Source organism: Myxocyprinus asiaticus, chromosome 28 (assembly GCF_019703515.2).
Source record: "Myxocyprinus asiaticus isolate MX2 ecotype Aquarium Trade chromosome 28, UBuf_Myxa_2, whole genome shotgun sequence".
Taxonomy (NCBI): domain Eukaryota; kingdom Metazoa; phylum Chordata; class Actinopteri; order Cypriniformes; family Catostomidae; genus Myxocyprinus; species Myxocyprinus asiaticus.
In genome coordinates this window covers 40,175,016-40,197,059 of record NC_059371.1, presented here as the reverse complement: position 1 = coordinate 40,197,059, position 22,044 = coordinate 40,175,016, and the positions used below count along the sequence as shown (strand labels likewise).

General features: G+C 41.2%; 2 protein-coding genes across 3 annotated transcripts in view; both read right to left on the bottom strand.

Moving 5' to 3' along the window:
* Window positions 1–16,297, bottom strand: part of LOC127418537 (zinc finger protein 91-like) — a 275,803-nt gene extending 259,506 nt beyond the window's left edge. Inside the window, exon 1 of the mRNA XM_051659117.1 lies at window positions 15,266–16,297. Within this exon, the coding sequence (XP_051515077.1) occupies window positions 15,266–15,301 (36 nt within the window). The 5' untranslated portion in view covers window positions 15,302–16,297. The remainder of the gene's footprint in view (window positions 1–15,265) is intronic.
* LOC127418788 (zinc finger protein OZF-like) overlaps window positions 1–22,044 on the bottom strand; it is a 66,890-nt gene that overhangs the window by 14,771 nt on the left and 30,075 nt on the right. The window contains exons 1-2 of one of the 2 annotated variants that reach the window (XM_051659611.1): window positions 8,443–8,513; window positions 4,765–5,299 (exon numbers count right to left, since the gene is read on the bottom strand). In XM_051659611.1, coding sequence (XP_051515571.1) covers window positions 4,765–5,029 — 265 coding nt within the window. In that variant the 5' untranslated portion in view covers window positions 5,030–5,299; window positions 8,443–8,513. Of the gene's footprint in view, window positions 1–4,764; window positions 5,300–8,442; window positions 8,514–22,044 lie in introns of those variants that run through there. The other variant, XM_051659614.1, reaches the window with a different exon arrangement.

The following is a 22,044-nucleotide window of genomic DNA, read 5'->3' as shown; positions in this document are numbered from 1 at the left end:
AGAGATCCTGCCAACAGCCTACAAGCAAGCTACACCTTGCTTTAGACACAAACACCTATTCTGCTTATCATGTTATTTTAGAGGTCTGGTCTGTGATAATCTCAGTATTATACTGCTATAGAGGTATAGAAGTATTCAACTTTTTGCTCACAGAAGATAAATAAAAGAGTGAAGTCCACCATTTCTGGAATCCTCTCTCTCTAATAATTTTGTCCCAAGCCTCTTCTTAATTTTTTACTCTGAAGCAAGAATCCATCACGGGTATTCCCATAAGATCATGAGATCATAAGGCCATGAGATCAAAGGATCAGAAGATTATAAGATCATAAGGGAAATCGTTATATGAATATCCTGACACACTTAACAAAAGTAGGTCAAAGTTGCCTCCTAATCGCAATCAGACATGAGCAGTGGGAGTGCACGTGAGCCCTAGACTGACTTCTACGAAAACAGAGTCTGCTCTGGTGCACTGAATGGGAGGCTAACCCACCTCACCCAGGTAGGCAGTGTGTGTAGGCACTGAGAACATACTATAACTGGGTAAGAAACGTTTGAAGTTTACCTGACTCCTCCGCAATAAAGGGTAGTCCCTAAAGGAGTTGAGTGAATACAGTTCATAGCCCACAAATATAAAGTAGGATTCACCACAAGGTGACGTGGCACAATATATACTTAATTTTTGATTTTGAACAGCTCATGATTTCCATCCATATGTATAACTGGGGTTTAACAAAGTTTATTACTTTTCAATCAACGCTTCATCTGTAAAGGCGAATGTGGTGAGGGCGTGGTTGAGTGTCCGTCCAGGGAGAGGGGAAGCGGTAAGGATTCATCCCTGGGTGACAATTAGGTCCAACACTGTTTCTTGTTGCAGTAATTCGGGAAGAGCGATAAGAGGAGCCCACACCAGAGCCAAGGGAGAAAGAGAGTGCCATGCAGCAGTGCAAACACGTTAGAGTGTTAAACCCATACCATTGGGTGTTTATTGTGAATAAAAGGTGTGAAGATACCTGAACCATGCTTCCTCATTCCCTCAACGACCAGTCCTATAACAGTGGTGCCAAAATCCGGGAACCTTGAGGAAGATAATACACCGTCAAGAGTCCTCATCGCTGGCCGAAGTCGTCAAGTCCCTCGTCAGCATGCACCAGGCGCAACACCAGGCCCTGCTTGAGCTGTGTTGAGACCAAGACCAGTGCTTCCAGGCGATTCTCTGTGCTCAAGCAGAGGACCGGCAGGCACTCTGGAGCTTCATACACCAGAAGCAAGTTTCCCAGGAAACGGGGGACGTTTACTCCCAAACCGGCTCCCCAGTCACGGGGGTCTGTCCAGACGGTGGTTCCCCCCAGGATGATGAATACACTGCTGCGGGTGTTGGCATAACATCAGGGCTAGCTTGTTTGAGTTGTGGAGAGCCAGGGCACTTACAGGACCAATGCCCTGTGACCGAACTGGGAGCATTTGTCCAGGTCCCCAACACCCCACGGGCCGCCCCCGATCGAGCTGGAATGTACCGCATACCTGTGAGTATCAGGGGAATTACATATCAAGCCTTGGTGGATACTGGTTGTAATCAAACCACTATCCACCAATGTTTGGTTCAAGACAAGGCTTTCGGCACAGGGCGGAAGGTGAAGGTAAGGCGTGTGCATGGGGAAATTCAAATTTATCCTATAGTGAAAGTCACAATTCAATTTCAGGGACAAAAACATAGTGTTGAGGCTGCGGTTAATTCCCGCCTCACCCATCCTGTAATTTTGGGAACAAATTGGGTGGCATTTACTTTATTGAGGGGAATATGTGTGAATGGGTCCTGTGACAAAGCGCATAGGTGTGTGATTCGCTGGCTAGGGAGGCATAGCCAGGGCTTTCTACGTCAGTTCCACGTCAGGATGACGTAAGGGATGGGGAAGTCTCGGCCTTCCCAGCCCTTAGAGGATTCCCTGCTGGGGATTTTACTCTGGAGCAGTCACGATAAGAGACCCTTAGGCACACCTTTGATCAAGTGAAAGTGACTGATGGTCAATGTCTCCAGCCAGATGTGGCACTCACTTATCCGTACTTTTCAAATATTAGAGATAGGTTGTATCGAGTGATGCAGGATGCTCAGACAAAAGAAGATACAACCCAGTTGTTGATACCAAAGCGCAGTCAGGAAATGCTATTCCAGATGGCTCATCATAATCCAATGGCAGGTCACTTAGGACAAAAAAAACCCCACTAAACCCTCTAATGGCCCGTTTCTATTGGCCGGGCATTAACGGGGATGATCGCAGGTGGTGTGCAGCATGCCGTGAACGTCAGTTGGTGAATCCACCGGCCACCCCAAGAGCGCCATTGCACCCTCTGTCGTTAATCGATGTCCCCTTCAAGAGAATTGGCATGGATCTTTTCTGGCCATTAGAACGGACAGCACGTGGACATCACTTTGTGTTAGTTCTGGTGGATTATGCAATATAATACCCGGAAGCAGTACCTTTGCGCAACATTTCAGCACACAGTGTTGCAGAGGCACTCTCCAGAATTATCTCCCGAGTGGGGATTCCGAAGGAAATCCTCACTGATCAAGGCACTACATTCAAGTCACGTACACTACGTGAACTAAGTATTATTTTGTATTAAATCAATTCGCACCAGTGTTTACCACCCACAAATACATGAGTTGGTGGAACAATTTAATAAAACCCTGTTCGTGCACGAGGACGCTACGAATTGGGATAAGTGGCTCGAACCTCTATTATTTGCAGTTCGAGAGGTTCCGCAAGCCTCCACAGGGTATTCCCCGTTTGAGCTACTGTATGGGCGTCGACCGCATGGCGAGCTCGACGTCATGCAGGAAGCTTGGGAGGAGGGACCTTCAAATAGTAAAAAACAAAATTCAGCACATTCTTGATCTTAGAGCAAAACTCCACACTTTAGGTCAACTAACACAGGAGAATTTGCTACAAGCTCAAGAACGCCAAAGCCGGCTGTATATCGGGAGTTCAGCTATGGGAATTTTCAATGGGAGACAAAGTGCTTGTATTACTCCCAACCTCAAGCTCCAAATTACTTGCCAAGTGGCAAGGGCCCTTTGAGGTCACACGACGAGTGGGAGATCTCGATTATGAGGTAAAACGAACAGATAGAAGTGACGCACGTCAAATATACCATCTCAACCTCCTGAAATTATGGAGGGAGGCGGTCCCTGTGACGTGGCGACGGTGGTTCCGGAGAGGGTGGAGCTCAGGCTGGAAGTGAACTTAAAAGCCAAATCATCTCACACCAGTCACTTGTGGAGACCACCTCTCACCGTCTCAACTCACAGACGTTGCTAAGTTGCAGAATGAATTTGCAGACATGTTGTCACCTCTACCTGGTCGTACAAACCTCATACAGCACCACATCATGACTACGCCCAGAGAAAAGGTATGTACTCATCCCTACTGACTTCCTGAGCACAAGAAAAAAGTGGTATGAGAAGAATTGGATGCAATGCTTGAGATGGGAGTAATAGAAGAATCCCACAGTGACTGGTCCAGCCCTGTAGTGCTGGTTACTAAGAGTGACGTGTCGGTCCGGTTCAGTGTGGATTATGAAATGTAAAGCGGTGTCCTAATTTGATGCATATCCAATGCCTCCAATGCAAAACTGTGCTTATGCCACTGCTTATTTAGATGATATCATTATTTACAGTAATGATTGGCAGCAGAACCTGCAACATCTGCGGGCTGTCCTGAGATCACTGAGATGAGCGGGGCTCACGGCAAACCCGAAGAAGTGTGCAATTGGGCAGGTGGAAGTATGGTCTAACAGCTGTTTCTTGTTGCAGCAATTTGGGAAGAGCGATAAGATAAGCCCAAGCCAGAGCCCAGGGAGGGAGTGTGCCACACAGCAGTGCAAAATCATGCTCGATCGTCTCCAAGTACTTGGTTAGAAGACTGCTCACTCCATGTATTTTTTGTTCTCTCTCACTTGTTGTCCAATTGGGCAAGTGACAATTCTAGCAACTGGCCCGAATCTCTCACACTGGCCCTGGGCCATCGGTCAGTATTTATTGTCGAGCCCTGAATACCTTAAATTCAAAATACCAAATTAAGACTTTAAGCAGAAGCTTTAATCTAGAGTCACTGACATCGCAAAAACGTTATTTCTCTGGAAACATTTAAATAAAATATAATGGATGCACTGATCAATTGGCTGCCCATCTAAATGGACCGATCTTCATCTTAAATCTGTGATCGGCGATCGGCCCTGCCACCTACTGGGCAGAGAGGAGAAAAATTAATAAATAAATTTGCACAACAGCCCAGCAGGTGGAGATATGCACGAATAACACGAATCAGCAAAAAACAAAAGAAGACCTCTCGTGAACGAGCATAGGAGGTCTAGCATATTTTTATAGTAAAAAAGGAATTAAATATTGATCTGTTTCTCATCCACACCTATCATATCGCATATGAAGATGTAGATTTAATCACTGGAATCTTATGGATTACTTTTATGCTGCCTTTATGTGATTTTTTGATCTTAAAAGTTCTGGCCTCCATTCACACTGCTAGATGGATTTACAGAGCTGAGATACTCTTCTAAAAATCTTTGTGCTCTGCAGCGAAAGTCATACAAATCTGGGATGGCTTGAGGGTGAGTAAATGATGAGAGAATTTTCATTTTTGGGTGAACAATCCCTCTAATAGACAACTGAGCACTTCTAAAACAACAATAAAACAATGAGGAAGTTGATTGTCCTCAAAATGTAAAACAACATTAAAGGAAGAAACATACCTGAAGGAGTAAAATCATCTTCATCACTCTGTTTTTCCTCTGCTGTGGTTCCATCATCATTTTCATCACTCTGTTGTTCCTCTGCTGTGGTTTCTCCTCTCATCTTCATCAGGTTCCTGCAGTCCAGCAGCTTCACTGAACACATTTTCACTGGTGTCTGCAGCATCTGCTGTTCATCATCATCTTCATCACTCTGTTGTTCCTCTGCTGTGTTTTCTTTAATCTCCTCTTGCTTCACTTCAATCTTCACTGGTGTCTGCAGCATCTGCTGTTCTCCAGCATTACAGACAGAAGTCAGAGACTCTGTGGAGGTTTGATCACCCTGATTACTGTCACACACACTCTCCTGAGCATCAGTAGAACAGAGTAAAGTGAGCTGTGAGTCCTGTGTGTCTCTAGATCTCTGTTCAGAGAGTCTGTCCAGCAGCCGCTGTGGTGTGGACTGATCTCTGCCGCTCCACACTAAATCCTGACATTCTGTGGAGGTCCTATCAGTCACACACACTGAAGATTGACAGGAAACCTTTTCCAGCTCCTGACAAACACAACACAATCACATCAGTACTGTTCATCATGACAGAGTCAAAGCCATATATCATATTATTTGAAACCTTACAAACCAGTGTTGGGGAGTAGCTGACAACAAGTAGCCACGCTTCTAACTTAACTACATTTTTCAGTAGCTTGACAGTAGCTCAGCTTAGGGTTAACTGTAAAGGGAGCGCGCACTCTTTCAAAATACTTTTTTACATGTTCTCTCTCTCTTGCTCACTCGCCTGCCTGCTGTTTCTCTGCGCGTTGTATTTATGTGTGGAAAAGAAATCGGCAGAAGTGCTCTGCCGCTCTCAGTAGGAAACATCAATAACAAAAGAACACTTTTAAAGTATGTTCTCCAACTCTGCAAATTACACGGTGTAATTTTTTTTTATTCCTGGGTAGTAAGTGTTATATCCTAATTGCTTATGCCTCAAAAGTATAGAAAATGGCTATTATTTCCAACAAACTTTGCTTTTGTGGCCAGGACACTGATATTTTGAAATGTACCTATTTCCAATGAGAAAACGGGTGAATTTGTGTCTTTTCGCTCACAAAGTCAGAAAAAACAACAACATATGAATCCAAATTAACATATACAGTGCATCCGGAAAGTATTCACAGCGCTTCACTTTTTCCACATTTTGTTATGTTACAGCCTTATTCCAAAATGGATTAAATTCATTATTTTCCTCAAAATTCTACAAACAATACCCCATAATGACAACGTGAAAGAAGTTTGCAAATCTTTGCAAATTTATTAAAATTAAAAAACGGAAAAAAATCACATGTACATAAGTATTCACAGCCTTTGCTCAATACTTTATTGAAGCACCTTTGGCACCAATTACAGCCTCAAGTCTTTTTGAGAATGATGCTACAAGCTTGGCACACCTATTTTTGGGCAGTTTCTCCCATTCTTCTTTGCAGGACGTCTCAAGCTCCATCAGGTTGGATGGGGAGCGTCGGTGCACAGCTATTTTCAGATCTCTCCAGAGATGTTCAATCGGGTTCAAGTCTGGGCTCTGGCTGGGCCACTCAAGGACATTCACAGAGTTGTCCCGGAGCCACTCCTTTGTTATCTTGGCTGTGTGCTTAGGGTCATTGTCCTGTTGGAAGATGAACCTTCACCCCAGTCTGAGGTCCAGAGCGCTCTGGAGCAGGTTTTCATCAAGGATGTCTCTTTACATTGCTGCATTCATCTTTCCCTCGATCCTGACTGGTCTCCCAGTTTCTGCCACTGAAAAACATCCCCACAGCATGATGCTGCCACCACCATGCTTCACTGTAGGGATGGTATTGGCCAGGTGATGAGCGGTGCCTGGTTTCCTCCAGACATGACGCTTGCCATTCAGGACAAACAGTTCAATCTTTGTTTCTCATGGTCTGAGAGTCCTTCAGGTGCCTTTTGGCAAACTCCAGGCGGGCTGTCATGTGCCTTTTACTGAGGAGTGGCTTCCGTCTGGCCACTCTACCATACAGGCCTGATTGGTGGAGTGCTGCAGAGATGGTTGTTCTTCTGGAAGGTTCTCCTCTCTCCACAGAGGAATGCTGGAGCTCTGTCAGAGTGACCATCGGGTTCTTGGTCACCTCCCTGACTAAGGCCCTTCTCCCCCGATCGCTCAGTTTGGCCAGGCGGCCAGCTCTAGGAAGAGTCCTGGTGGTTCCAAACTTCTTCCATTTATGGATGATGGAGGCCACTGTGCTCATTGGGACCTTCAATGCTGCAGAAATTTTTCTGTACCCTTCCCCAGATCTGTGCCTCGATACAATCCTGTCTCGGAGGTCTACAGACAATTCCTTGGACTTCATGGCTTGGTTTGTGCTCTGACATGCACTATTAACTGTGGGACCTTATATAGACAGGTGTGTGCCTTTCCAAATCATGTCCAATCAACTAAATTTACCACAGGTGGACTCCAATCAAGTTGTAGAAACATCTCAAGGATGATCAGTGGAAACAGGATGCAACTGAGGTCAATTTTGAGTGTCATGGCAAAGGCTGTGAATACTTATGTACATGTGATTTTTTTCGTTTTTTATTTTTAATAAATTTGCAAAGATTTCAAACAAACTTCTTTGACGTTGTCATTATGGGGTATTGTTTGTAGAATTTTGAGGAAAATAATGAATTTAATCCATTTTGGAATAAGGCTGTAACATAACAAAATGTGGAAAAAGTGAAGCGTTGTGAATACTTTCCGGATGCACTGTATTTATACTAAAGTAATACAAAATACAAAAATGACTACAAAAGATTTAGAAGCGAGTAGTTTTTCGAGATTTACGAATATACTGTAAATCACTTTCACGAATCAGCCCCCAAACGTAGTCTCCCATCATGTTCTCATTATACTGTCCTTGGTAGCGGCGTTCAAAGTCCAGAATATCCTGATGGAAGCACCTGCCTTGCTCCTCTGAGTACACTCCCATGTTCTCCTTGAAAAAAGTTTTTGAAATGGATGACTTGGACCAAATAACAAAGAAAAGCAGCCAATAAGTGCCCAACATATAGATGGGAACTCCTTCAATACTGTTTAAAAAGCATCCCAGGGTGATACCTCAAGAAGTTGGTTGAGAAAATGTCAAGAGTACATGTAGGGTGACTACTTTGAAGACGCTAAAATATAACACAGTTTTGATTTATTTTGGATTTTGTTTAGTCACAACATAATTCCCATAGTTCCATTTATGTTATTCCAGAGTTTTAATGGCTTTACTATTATTCTAAAATGTGAAGAAAAAAAAATTATAATAAAGAATGAGTAAGTGTTTCAAAACTTTTGACCGGTAGTGTGTGTGTGTGTGTGTGTGTGTGTGTGTGTGTGTGTGTGTGTGTGTAATATATATATAATGTGTTTCCTTTCTGCTAAAAAAAAACAACAACAAAAAAAAACCAGCAAAATACATTTTTAATGCAATATAATTAATTCTCATATTATAATGATGAGCATACCAGAGATTGTTTTATGCGGGTCAGTTAACGAGCATCGGCTGTTCAGACCAGTGTCTGATATGGGCAACATTTAAAATGTCATGTGAACAAAAATTTAAGCAGAAAATCAGGTTTGGGTCAAATTCAGCTGTGATGTGAATGTAGCCAGTGATTCATGGAAAGGATGAAATGAATGTTAAACCTGTGACCTGTCGTCTCTCTCCATCAGCTTTGCCTTCAGTGACGTCACCTCTTTCTTCAGCTGAGAGATTTCTGTGATGAAATCATCAATATCCAGCATGGACAGATCAGTTCCTACTGATTTACAGCAGATCACATCCACCTGCTCTCTCATGATGAACATCTGAACACAAAAACATCATCATTATAATGGACTGACATTCATCAAACGAAAAAAAATATATATTATATGATTACACAAAAGAACAGCTCTATTTAAAAAAATATTTTTCAGAGATGTTATAAAAATAACAGAGTGTCTATTTGCACCCTGGTGTAAATAGCATCTACCACACAGTGCAGCTATTTGTACCCCAATAGTCTGGTGGAAATATACAACTAACTGAACTGTAGGTGTCGCTGCAGTGGGGTTGGGTTTACAGATGGTGTGAATGTGTAATGTTGTCCTAGCAACCGTGGTTTGAATCCGCATTTGCCCCCACTTTTTTCCCCATCCGATTTCCTGTTCCCACTCTTTATATTTCCTTTAATACTACTTAAAATAATAGATAAAAATGAATATAAAAGTTGATTTCATCACAGTGATTTGGTCACGGTGAATCGATTGTGTGTAGATTACTCATTTTTTTATTACTAAAACTGTAGTAACCATGTTTTTTGGCAGAAACCATAGTTTTAATATAATTAACCTTGATGATAGTACAGTTACAGTAATATGGTAGTTATACAGTAACCATGGTTAATTTTGTGGTTACTGTAAATTTACAAAACACACCATGGCGAATCCACAGTTACTGTAGTAAAAACAAGGTTATTTTTTCTAAGGTAAGTTTAGGTTTAGGAGTTAATGTAGTGTGTCTGTGGGACTCCAAATAAACAGATTCAGTGATGCCTATACTTAAAGTTAGTTTTAAATATGGGTGCAAATAGTATCTGACACTATCTGCACCAGGGTAAAATTAGTATCTACCATTATTTGCACCAGGGTAAAATTAGTATCTACCATTATTTGCACCACGGTTGGGGTGTAAATAATATCTGCCAATATTTGTACAGGGGTGTAAACAGGATATACTATTATTTGTACCAGGGTGCAAATAGCATTTGCCTAAAAAATAAACGTAAGCTTGGTTTTATTTTATTGACAACAGGAATATTATCAGCTATAATAATAGGCTATAAACTACAATATATTATCACCTAAACTGAACTCATTTACAAACAGCTGTTGTTTTTAAAGAGCTTATATGTAATAATGTATAAAAATAAAAATAAATCAGATTTCAGCTTGTTTTTCCTGGAACTGAATATTTAAAAGCAGTCAGTCACAAAACAATGTGATGTGCTGAGATAATAAGCTTCTTTAAGTCAAGTCATTTTTATTTGTATAGCGCCTTTCACAACACACATAGTTTCAAAGCAGCTTTACAGAAGATCAGGCATTAACAGAAAATAAAACTGTAATATCTATTATGTCTTAGTCATCATTGTGTAGTTTGATAAAATACGATTGTGAATTGTATTTAAAAATAAGTAATTAAATAATTATTGTATTTATAACCCCAGTGAGCAATCCGAAGGCGACTGTGGCAAGGAACACAAAACTCCAATAGATGTTGGTTAATGGAGAAAAACATGGGAAAAACCAGGCTCACTGTGGGGGCCAGTTCTCCTCTGGATAACATCATGAATATAATGCCAATATTACTTCTGTATAGTGCAAGCCATAGTTTAAAATTATTAAACTAAGTAAGTGTTAAGGGTCAGTGTTTAAAACAAAGATTTTGTATGAACTGTAAGATTAATGACTAATGTTTTTGAAGTCCATCATGGATTAACTGCAGAAGTTCACATAGATGCAATTGTCTTTGTTAGTTGGCTGATGAAGGGTTTTGTTGGCAGTTAACTGATAGTCTATGTATTCCATTCCAAGAGTGTAGTCCATCATTAGACCAAGGTGATGCAGGCAGAGATCAGTTAGGTGCATCGCAGTTCAACCTGGCCGGTAATTTCAGAGAGGTCTATCCTAAGTCTTAGGTTCAGGCAGTGGCATATGAAGTATCCCCATGTCTTATGGTTGGAGTTGGCATCAGTTCATCCTCTGAAGTCCATCGTAATAGACTGAAGTGATGTTTGGCTGGCACCGGCTGCTATTAGTCATCATCACACAGCGACACATAGCAGTGGAGTCCAACACCAAGCAGGAACGGAGCTGGATGTGGCCGGTTCTGGTGACCTCAGGATATGAGTCCCGAGGTTGAGACAGGGAAACATATAAAATAATATTAGCATAGATGCCATTCAATTTATTGCAGAGTTATAGATCATGATCAATGTTTCTGGTTCCGGCAGACCTAACTAAAGCAGCCTAATTGTGAGCTGAAGGATAAATTAGGTGTATGCCTGGCTAAATAGATGAGTCTTTAGTCTAGACTTAAACTGAGTGAGTGTGTCTGCATCCCGAACAGTGTTGGGGAGACTATTCCATAGTTTAGGAGACAAATATGAAAAGGATCTACCTCCTTTTGTGGATTTTGATATTCTAGGAACTATTAACAGGCCAGAATTTTGCGATCGTAATGAACGTGAAGGAATATAGCGTGGTAGAAGGTCACTTAAGTACTGCGGAGCTAGACCATTCAAAGCTTTGTACGTAGTTAACAGAATTTTAAAATACAAAATTTAAGGTAGCCAATGTAACAATGATAAAATGGGGCTTATATGATCATATTTCTTGGTTCTCATCAGCACTCTGGCTGCTGCATTTTGAACCAATTGAAGTTTATTTATTGATCTTGCTGGACATCCTCCCAATAATGCATTACAATAATCTAGTCTTGAGGTCATGAACGCATGAATTAGTTTTTCGGCATCAGCAACAGAGAGCATATGTCATAATTTAGCAATATTTCTTAGGTGGAAGAATGCTGTTCTACAAACATTGGTAATTTGATTTTCAAAGGACAGATTGGTATCAAATATAACACCTAAGTTCTTCGCTATTGAAGACGATGTAACAGTACATCCATCGTGAGTCAAATTATATTTTAGCGGCTTATTTTTAGAGGTCTTTGGTCCAATAATTAGTAACTCTGTTTTGTCGTAATTGAGTAGAAGGAAATTTCTGCCCATCCAATCTTTTATTTCATTGATACACTCTGCTAATTTGGAGAATTGTGAAATCTCATCAGGTTTTGAAGAAATATAAAGTTGGGTATCATCGACATAACAGTGGAAATTTATTCCACGATTCCTGATAATATCTCCCAGGGGAAGCATACACAAGGAGAAAAGCAGAGGTCCTAAAACTGATCCCTGTGGCACTCCATACTTTACTTTTTTTTTGGTTTGACAATTCCTCATTTACATAGACAAAGTAGTAGCGGTCTGCTAAATAGGACCTAAACCATGCTAATGCAACTCCAATAATGCCAACATAATTCTCTAGCCTATTCAAGAGAATGTTGTACTCTATCGTGTCAAATGCAACACTAAGATCTAAAAGCACTAGAAGAGAAATGCAGCCGCGATCAGATGATAAGAGCAAGTCATTTGTAACTCTGATAAGTGCAGTCTCTGTACTGTGATGAGGCCAAAATCCTGACTGAAATTGTTCATATATACTATTTCTCTGTAGAAATGAACATAGTTGGGAGGACACTACCTTTTCTAGTATTTTTGACATAAACAGGAGATTTGAAATCGGTTTATATTAGCCAGTTCTCCAGGATCAAGTTGTGGCTTCTTAATAAGCGGTTTTATAACTGCCATTTTAAAGTTTCTTGGGACATGTCCTAAGGATAGTGAGGAGTTAATAATATTAAGAAGAGGTTCTGATATTACAGGGAATATCTCTTTTAAGAGCTTGATTGGTATTGGATCTAACAAACATGTTGTGGCTTTTGATGTTTCGATAAGTTTTGTTAGCTCTTTATGACCTACGACAGCGAAGGATTGAAGTTGCACGTGAGGAAAATTATGAGACACTTTTTTCTGAGGTACTGTGACAGATGATTGCATAATTCCAATTTTATTTCTGATTATTTCAATTTTATCAGTAAAGAAATTCATGAAGTCATTACTCATGCTGCGAAGGAATATCTGGTTCTGTTGAGGCTTTATTCCTAACCAATTTAGCCACAGTACTGAATAAACATGTTGTGGTTATTTTCTATGAGTTTGTTAAAATATGCTGACATGGCAGCTTTTAGCACCTGTCTGTAGCTACAGACACTATCCTTCCGTGCACCGCGAAATACATTTAATTTTGTATTTTTCCACTTGCGCTCCATTTTCCGAGCTGCTCTCTTGAGCATGAGTGTGATCATTGTACCTTGGTGCAGGGCTTTTTTCTTTAATTGAAGGAGGGGCAACACTATCAAGAGTGCTAGAGATGACTGTATTTATAATTTCTGTTATTTTATCAAGTTCTTCTAGGCTTTGGGGTTTACTGAGTGTATGAGATAGATCTGGAAGATTATTAGTGAAGCTATCTTTAGTGGTCGAAAGAATAGTTCTACCTGAACGATAGCGTGGTGTAGATTATGTATACAAGAGACGAGGTAATGATCCGAGATGTCATCACTCTGCAGCAGAATTTGTATAATATAAACATCAACTCCATATGAGAGAATTAAATCTAGCGTATGATTAGAGCGATGAGTTGTTCCAGTTACATTTTGTCTGACACCAAGAGAGTTGAGAATATCGATAAATGCTAATCCCAATGTGTCATTTTCATTATCTATGTGAATGTTGAAGTCACCAACAATTAAAGCTCTATCTAGAGTAACTACAAGATCTGATAAAAAAAATTTGCAAATTCACCAAGGAAATCAAAATAAGGCCCGGGTGATCTATATACTGTAGCAAGAGTAAAAGACAACAGTTTTTTTTATTTATATCTGACGGTGTCACATTAAACATTATTAGTTCAAAAGACTTACATTTATATCCTGTCCTCTGAGTAACACCAAAAACTTTACTCTAAATTGTAGCAACACCTCCTCCTCGACCCTTCAGACGAGGCTCATGTTTTAACAATAACCTGGGGGAGTAGATTAATTTAAACTAATATATTAATCCGGTTTAAGCCAGGTTTCAGTCAAACAGAGCACATCCAAACAATGATCTGTAATAATTTAATTTACCATTAGTGCTTTGGTAGAAAGAGATCTAATGTTTAGTAGCCCTATCTTTATATGATGTTTATCTTTAATTTGTATGTTTTGTTCAAGTTTGACCTTAATCACATTTTTTCTAAATGATTTAGTGAGGGTTTTGTGTTTGGTAGTTCGGGGAACAGACACAGTCTCTATGTGATATCTAGGTGATACAGTCTCTATGTGTTGTAGTTTATGTAACCTGTGTGATGTCTCAAGGCAGCTAGCAGATGTTCGTATTAACCAGTTTGTCTGATTCCTGACCTGGGCCCTAGTTAGTCAAATACTATCATTATTAAGACTATGAGCAAATTACTAGAGAGGAGAGCGGCACCTTCCCTGGAGGGATGGAGTCCGTCTCTTTTTAGCAGGTCAGGTCTACCCCAAAAACTCTTCCAATTGTCTATAAATCCTATTCTATTCTCTAGACACCAATCAGACATCCAGCCATTCAGTGACACGAATCTACTATAAACCTCTTCACCACGTCGAGCAGGGAGGTGACCAGAGCATATTACAGTGTCTGACATCATTTTTGCAAATTGACACACCTCTTTAACATTATCTCTAATGATTTCTCACTGGCGAAGCAGGACATCAATAGTGCCGACATGAATAACAATTTTAGAAAATCTACGTTTAGCATTAGCCAGCACTTATAAATTTGATTTGATGTCAGATGCTCTGGCACCTGAAATGCATTTAACAATAGTGGCTGGAGTCTCTATTTCCACGTTCCTTACAATAGAATCACCAATAATTAGGGCTCTTTCAACATGATTCTCAATGGGTACATCACTGAGTGGGGAGAATCGATTGGAAACCCTAACAGGAACGGGAGAGTGGTGTCGCTTTGCTAAGCGAGTATGCCACCGAGACATCACCCAAACGCCCTGCTGAGGGGGCTCTACAGCCCGAACCAAAGTGTGTGTGTTGCTCTTTGTACTTCCCGCATCCGAAACAGTATCTACTGGCTTCTCTTTCTCACTGACCTCCACTAGCATTTGAATGCGTGTCTCTAATTCAGTAACCTTCTCCGTCAGCCTGACTAATTCCTTACATTTATCACATGTGAATCCCTCACTGCAGACGGAAGAGGTTATTGTAAACATGTGACATGCCATGCAGGAAGAAATAACATGAGCGTATGCCATGACTTACCGCAGTTGTTGTTTGTTCCTGAGCGGTGAGGGTATGAGATCGATGTGAATCCCTCACGCAATTGTTTGTTGTTATGGTTGTTCTTGATAAGCGGTGCTTTGAGATAGATGCAATAATTTGTGTAACACAGAGGAGAAAAACGGGTCCGCGCTGTAAAATGCGCGCAGTTTAATCGTGATAAAAATAGAAAGCGGATGCACGTGGAAAATGCACGCAGTTGAATCGCGATAAGAGAATAATGCGGGCGAAAAACCTTATGCACGCTGAAAAATGGCAGATGTTAAGGATTAAAGGCTGAAAACAGATAGATAAGCGATGCTACAAAAGCTAGCAGGCTACAAACACAGACTCCCTCTTTAACAGTCATTAAAACGCCAAAATGAGAAAAGCAACATGCACAGAAAAATACTCATCAATATACACACACATTTTGATGTACATATAACCTAAATACATTAAATAATGTAAAAAAAAAAAAAAATAAATAAAAAAAACATTAAATACTTACCGAATTGAGCTCTCGGACTATCAGCTCTTCTTTCATCTTGTTTTATTGGCGGTTATAAAAACAACTCACTGTTCTTCCGCCATCTACTGAACTGGAGTGAATCACAAACTGATTTATCCTGAAAAACTCGCAGCGTAATATTGTGATTAAAAGTGATTAAATCATAAAGCAATGCGAGACACGTTCACCTTAAACCTAAAATTGAGTTTTCTTTTCTTTTCTTTAGACAGCATTAACTGCTTTTCCTAAACGCAATACAAACACAAATTCGATAAAACACTCATTTGGCAGCATTATTTTGGGAACACAAGGGAATTTATTAGGCTTATTTATTGTGATTATTATTGTCTTCACATTTGTAACGGTCTTAAGTTCTTAATTTGTAGGCTATTAGTAATTTTCCATCTGTGTTGACGGATGCTTGCATGATGGCATATGGAGCTGTTGGAGACTGTGAATGTTTGGATTTGGGGAGGTGGTTGATTAAACAAGATATTTTGATCACTTTGTTATTTTATTGCTTATTTCGTTTAGTTTAAAGTGCAATTAAATGATGTGAATTAAATGTATTTTGTTTAAGTTTTACATGTTTCAATAAATGAATAACATTTTTAAAGCAAAATCAATAATGGAAAAAAAAAAAAAATTATCTGACCCTCAGCAGGGGGGTTGACGATGTAATCGGATATCCTGATATTTTTCAGGCAATTTATTGCAAAAATATTTTGTACATATCGCCCAGCCCTAATGTGACATTAAAATGTGCTATCCATGATTTTATGCCTCATTCTATGAGTATAATCCATATTGGGTCAGTAAAAAAAGTTATTTTAACCACTCGATTTAAAGTAATATATGCAGTAGAAAATGTTTAATTTGTGTTGTTTAAATTCTGAATTAATGTTGCTAATGTGCTGGGTAGCTCAGCAAGTAAAGACGCTGACTACCGCCCCTGGAGTCGCGAGTTTGAATCCAAGGCATGCTGAGTGACTCCAGCCAGGTCTCCTAAGCAACCAAATTGGCCCGGTTGCTATGGAGGGTAGAGTCACATGAGGTAACCTCCTCGTGGTTGTAATAATGTGGTTCGCTCTCGGTTGGGTACATGGTGAGTTGTGCATGGATGTCGCGGAGAACAGTGTGAAGCCTCCACACGCGCTATGTCTCCACGGTAATGCGCTCAACAAGCCATGTGATAAGATGTGTGGATTGACGGTCTCACGGACACGGAGGCAACTGAGATTCGTCCTCCGCCACCCGGATTGAGGCGAGTCACTACGCCACCACGAGGACCTAGAATGCATTGGGAATTGGGTATTCCAAACTGGTGAGAACACACCCCATGTCCACAATGTCCTAACCCTTGTAATTGTAGAAAGGAGAAGTTTAGGTGTTGGACTAGCCTATAGGTGTAAGGTTGGTTTGGGATTTATACAGATTGGTCATTGTATTTGGAAAATGACATATTTTTTGGTTATTTTGGCTCTGTCCTTCAGCACATTGGAATTGAAATGAAACAATGATTAGGAGTTTCAAATGCAGACTTTCAGCTTTAGTATGAGGGTATTATTTGGTCATCAAATTCAAAGAATCTGCAACCAAGTACTAAATATGATCATTTTATTTAGTGCATCCGGAAAGTATTCACAGCGCTTCACTTTTTCCACATTTTGTTATGTTACAGCCTTATTCCAAAATGGATTAAATTAATTATTTTCCTCAAAATTCTACAAACAATACCCCATAATGACAACCTGAAAGAAGCTTGTTTGAAATCTTTGCAAATTTATAAAAAAAAAATGTAAAAAAAAAAAATAAAAAAAAATCACATGCACATAAGTATTCACAGCCTTTGCCATGACACTCAAAATTGAGCTCAGGTGCATCCTGTTTCCACTGATCATCCTTGAGATGTTTCTACAACTTGGTTGGAGTCCACCTGTGGTAAATTCAGTTGATTGGACATGATTTGGAAAGGCACACACCTGTCTATATAAGGTCCCACAGTTAACAGTGCATGTCAGAGAACAAACCAAGCCATGAAGTCCAAGGAATTGTCTGTAAACCTCCGAGACAGGATTGTATCGAGGCACAGATCTGGGGAAGGGTACAGAAAAATTTCTGCAGCATTGAAGGTCCAAATGAGCACAGCGGCCTCCATCATCTGTAAATGGAAGAAGTTTGGAACCACCAGTACTCTTCCTAGAGCTGGCCGCCCAGCCAAACTGAGCAATCGGGGGAGAAGGGCCTTAGTCAGGGAGGTGACCAAGAACCCAATGGTCACTCTGACAGAGCTCCAGCATTTCTCTGTGGAGAGAGGAGAACCTTCCAGAAGAACAACCATCTCTGCAGCACTCTACCAATCAGGCCTGTATGTTAGAGTGGCCAGACGGAAACCGCTCCTCAGTAAAAGGCACATGACAGCCTGCCTGGAGTTTGCCAAAAGGCACCTGAAGGACTCTCAGACCATGAGAAACAAAGATTGAACACTTTGGCCTGAATGGCAAGCATCATGTCTGGAGGAAACCAGGCACCGCTCATCACCTGGCCAATACCATCCCTACAGTGAAGCATGGTGGTGGCAGCATCATGCTGTGGGGATGTTTTTCAGCGGCAGGAACTGGGAGACTAGTCAGGATTGAGGGAAAGATGAATGCAGCAATGTACAGAGACATCCTTGATGAAAACCTGCTCCAGAGCGCTCTGGACCTCAGACTGGGGTGAAGGTTCATCTTCCAACAGGACAACGACCCTAAGCACACAGTCAAGATAACAAAGGAGTGGCTCCGGGACAACTCTGTGAATGTCCTTGAGTGGCCCAGCCAGAGCCCAGACTTGAACCCGACTGAACCTCTCTGGAGAGATCTGAAAATGGCTATGCACCGACGCTCCCCATCCAGCCTGATGGAGCTTGAGAGGTCCTGCAAAGAAGAATGGGAGAAACTGCCCAAAAATAGGTGTGCCAAGCTTGTAGCATCATTCTCAAAAAGACTTGAGGCTGTAATTGGTGCCAAAGGTGCTTCAACAAAGTATTGAGCAAAGGCTGTGAATACTTATGTACATGTGATTTTTTTTCAGTTTTTTTAAATTGTAATAAATTTGCAAAGATTTCAAACAAACTTCTTTCACGTTGTCATTATGGGGTATTGTTTGTAGAATTTTGAGGAAAATAATTAATTTAATCCATTTTGGAATAAGGCTGTAACATAACAAAATGTGGAAAAAGTGAAGCTCTGTGATTACTTTCCGGATGCACTGTATAGGAACTTGTGCAATGACTTTTGGTCCTCTGAAATTGTCAGTCTGTCAAATGGCTATAATTACAACATGGTTCATTTGATACATCTGAAAATACCCACACATTTAAGCTGAGAATTTGCACTTGAAGTCCATAGTCATTATTTAATTTCATATTCAATGTACTGGACAGAAATCATGCCAATGTCCAAATAAGTATCGACCTAATTGTAGGTGTGTATTCTCACTTTTGTAAGCTTTACCTCATTAAAATCTTTGGGAAACATTGGCATTCGATGTGTACTTAATATATGTCCTTCAATGTATTAACCTTAACACAGTTTCATCTTTCTTTACTACTCCCAGTTCTCTCCAGCGTCAACAGGCTCAACTCGACTCAAGACCCGATCTCCTCTGGGGCCTATGACATGGTCTGCTTCCTGTGATGGAATGTAACTAAGTACATTTACTCAAGTACTATATTTAAGTACACATTTGAGGTACTTGTACTTGAGTATTTCCATTAAATGCAACTTTATACTTTTACTCCACTACATCTCAGAGGCAAATATTGTACTTTTTACTCCACTACATTTGTCTGACAGCTTTAGTTACTACAGTAGTTATTTTCAGTTTACAATTTTTCATACCCTTCCTGTCCAGTAAAAACCATGTATCTCCAGATGTGGTGATTTGAATGTTTGTGATAAACTAAAAGATCAATTGTTCCTTTATAGGTTGAGAAAATTATCCTACTTCTTAAACTAAATAAACTATTTAAAACCCCCCTTGGATTAGCTTGAAAATGCATCGTCACAAAAGCCCTATTCAGACGGCATTTGTTTCTCAGGGCGACGTCTGTAAAAGTAAATTTTCATGGCTCCTCTGTGATAAAACTCATGCGTTTCAGATGACAATTAAATCACAGGGGACGAGCAAGACTTTTTGTTGATCACATGATTGCAGTTGCGCTTGTTATATGGAAAATTCATCAATCCACAAACCATGTTCTCTGTTTGGAATTACGCTAAAGTGAAAATAAAAAATTTAAAGCATGAGAGAACATCTCGGTTACGTACGTAACCTTGGTTCCCTGAGACGAAGGGAACGAGACATTGCGTAGTGACGCATATGGGGAGTGCCTTCATACACGACCTAGTTGAAACCTCTCTACAATAACGCCAATATTCTAATATTGGCTATGGTGTTTGAGCCCAGCCTGTTTTGGCACGAAACTGTCTGCTATAAAAACAGGTGCACAGACACCATTTCCTCAGAATTTCTGACTGAGAACAAGGAGCGCATCACTCATACCTCAAGAACTCTGAGTCTTGTAGTGCGGCTAGCGTTCGCAATGTCTCATTCCCTTCGTCTCAGGGAACTGAGGTTACGTACATAACAGAGACGTTCCCATACGACTCAGTACACTTGACATTGCGTAGTTACGCATATGGGGAACAGAATCCCATCACACCGCACTACACGACATAACTTCCCAGAGAAAAAACATGGCGGCACAGTCTTGTGGGATGGCATAAGCATGCCGCAGTGAGTGATCCTCGTGATGGCCAGGAGGTGAGCACTCATAACGAATATATGAACTAGTCATATAGTATGAATTAACTCCTTATGAACCCAGTCGGGAAGGGAGTATATTTATAATGAAAGTGCTTGCATCTTTATGGTAAATTATAGCGGCCTGACGCAGGCGGTTGTGCAAATGATGTGGAGCCCGTACTTAAAGGGAAGGGCATAAGTATATATATATTTGGCTAATGAATAGCAAGTGCTCTAAACAGAAAGGACTTGTGAAAAAAGAGACGTTACGTCTAGGTTGTAAAACCTTGCGAATGTGTTATGAGAGGACCATCCTGCTGCAAAACATATGTCTTGTAAGGACACACCATTCATCCATGCCCATGAGGAGGCCATGCCTCTAGTTGAGTGTGCTTTAACACCAATTGGGCAAGTCTTACCCTGTGACTCATAAGCCAGGGTAATTGCATCGACAATCCAGTGAGAGAGCCTTTGTTTGGAGACGGGAATTCCTTTTGTGCATCCTCCATAGCATATAAAGAGCTGATCAGACAGTCTGAACAGGCAAGTATGCTCAACATATGCATGTAGTGCCCGTACAGGGCATAACAATGCAATGATTGTTCCTCATCCGAATTAAATGGAGGAGGGAAGAAGGCCTGAAGGTGAACCACCTGCGCTTTGACAGGCATCGTTAGGACCTTGGGTTCATAGCCTTTCCTGGGTTTGACAGTGGCTTTTGAAAGACTGGGGCCAAACTCCAGACACAAATTGTCAACTGATAGTAAATGCAGGTCACAGACCCGTTTTACTGAGGCCAGAGCCAGCAGTAGTGCGGTCTTAACGGAGAGCATGCGCAGTTCTACAGAGTCCAAAGGCTCGAAGGAGGGACCCTGCGAGAGCTTTTAGGACTAAAGTTAAGTCCCAAGTTGGGACTGTAGCCGGCCGAGTTGGGTTTAATCATCTTGCTCCTTTAAGGAACTTTATGATTAAATCATGCTTGCCTATAGAGGCGCCGGCTTCATGTGCATGATACGCAGATATAGTTGCCACATGCACTTTGAGTGTTGACAGGGTGAGTCCTGTGTCTAATCGCTCTTGAAGAAATATTAGAATTTCATGTATGGGACAGTTTACTGGGTCCTTGCCATGTAAGAGACACCAATCAGTGAACACCTTCCATTTTAGTGCGTAGAGGCGTCTCATGGACGGTGCTCTGGCCTGTAAAATGGTGTTCATGACTGAACGCGTCAGTTCTGGCGTGTGTACACATGCAGGTTACACAGCTGGGGCTGGGAATGCCAAATTGTACCTCACGCCTGAGGGGAGATCCCTCCTCAGCGGTATTTCCCATGGTGAGCAAGCTGTACAGCATCTCCATCATTTCCAGAAACCATGGCTGGTTGGGCCATTTCGGCACAACTAATAGAACCATTTCCTTGTCCTCTCTGACTTTGCATATGACAGAGTGAATAAGGCATACCGGGGGAAACGTATATTTGCATTTCGCCGGGCATTTGTGTTCCATTGCATCCGTTCCCAGTTTGAATAACAGAGGGGACAGTGGGCATTCTCCACTGAGGCAAATAGATCGATTTCTGCTTTGCCAAATATTTCCCAAATCCTCAGTACAGTTTGAGGATGAAGTCTCCATTCGCCCGGTATCTCAACAGTGGAGGTGAATGAATTCCGCCTTGGCTGTTTATATATGCCACAACTGTCATGCTGTCTGAGCAAACCAGGACATGACAGCTCGCTATTTCTGACTGAAAGCCTTTAAGGCTAGAATTACAGCCGATAGCTCTAAGCGGTTGATGTGCCACGCCCTCCTCACACCTGTCCAGGTGCCGAAAGTCGGGCGTCCATCGCACACCGTGGTCACCACTTTCCGCCTGACAACTTGGGACTTCGAGTACCAGAGGGGACAGTGGGTATACTCCATTGAGGCAAACAGATCAATTTCTGCTTTGCCAGATATTTCCCAAATCCTCAATACAGTTTGAGGGTGA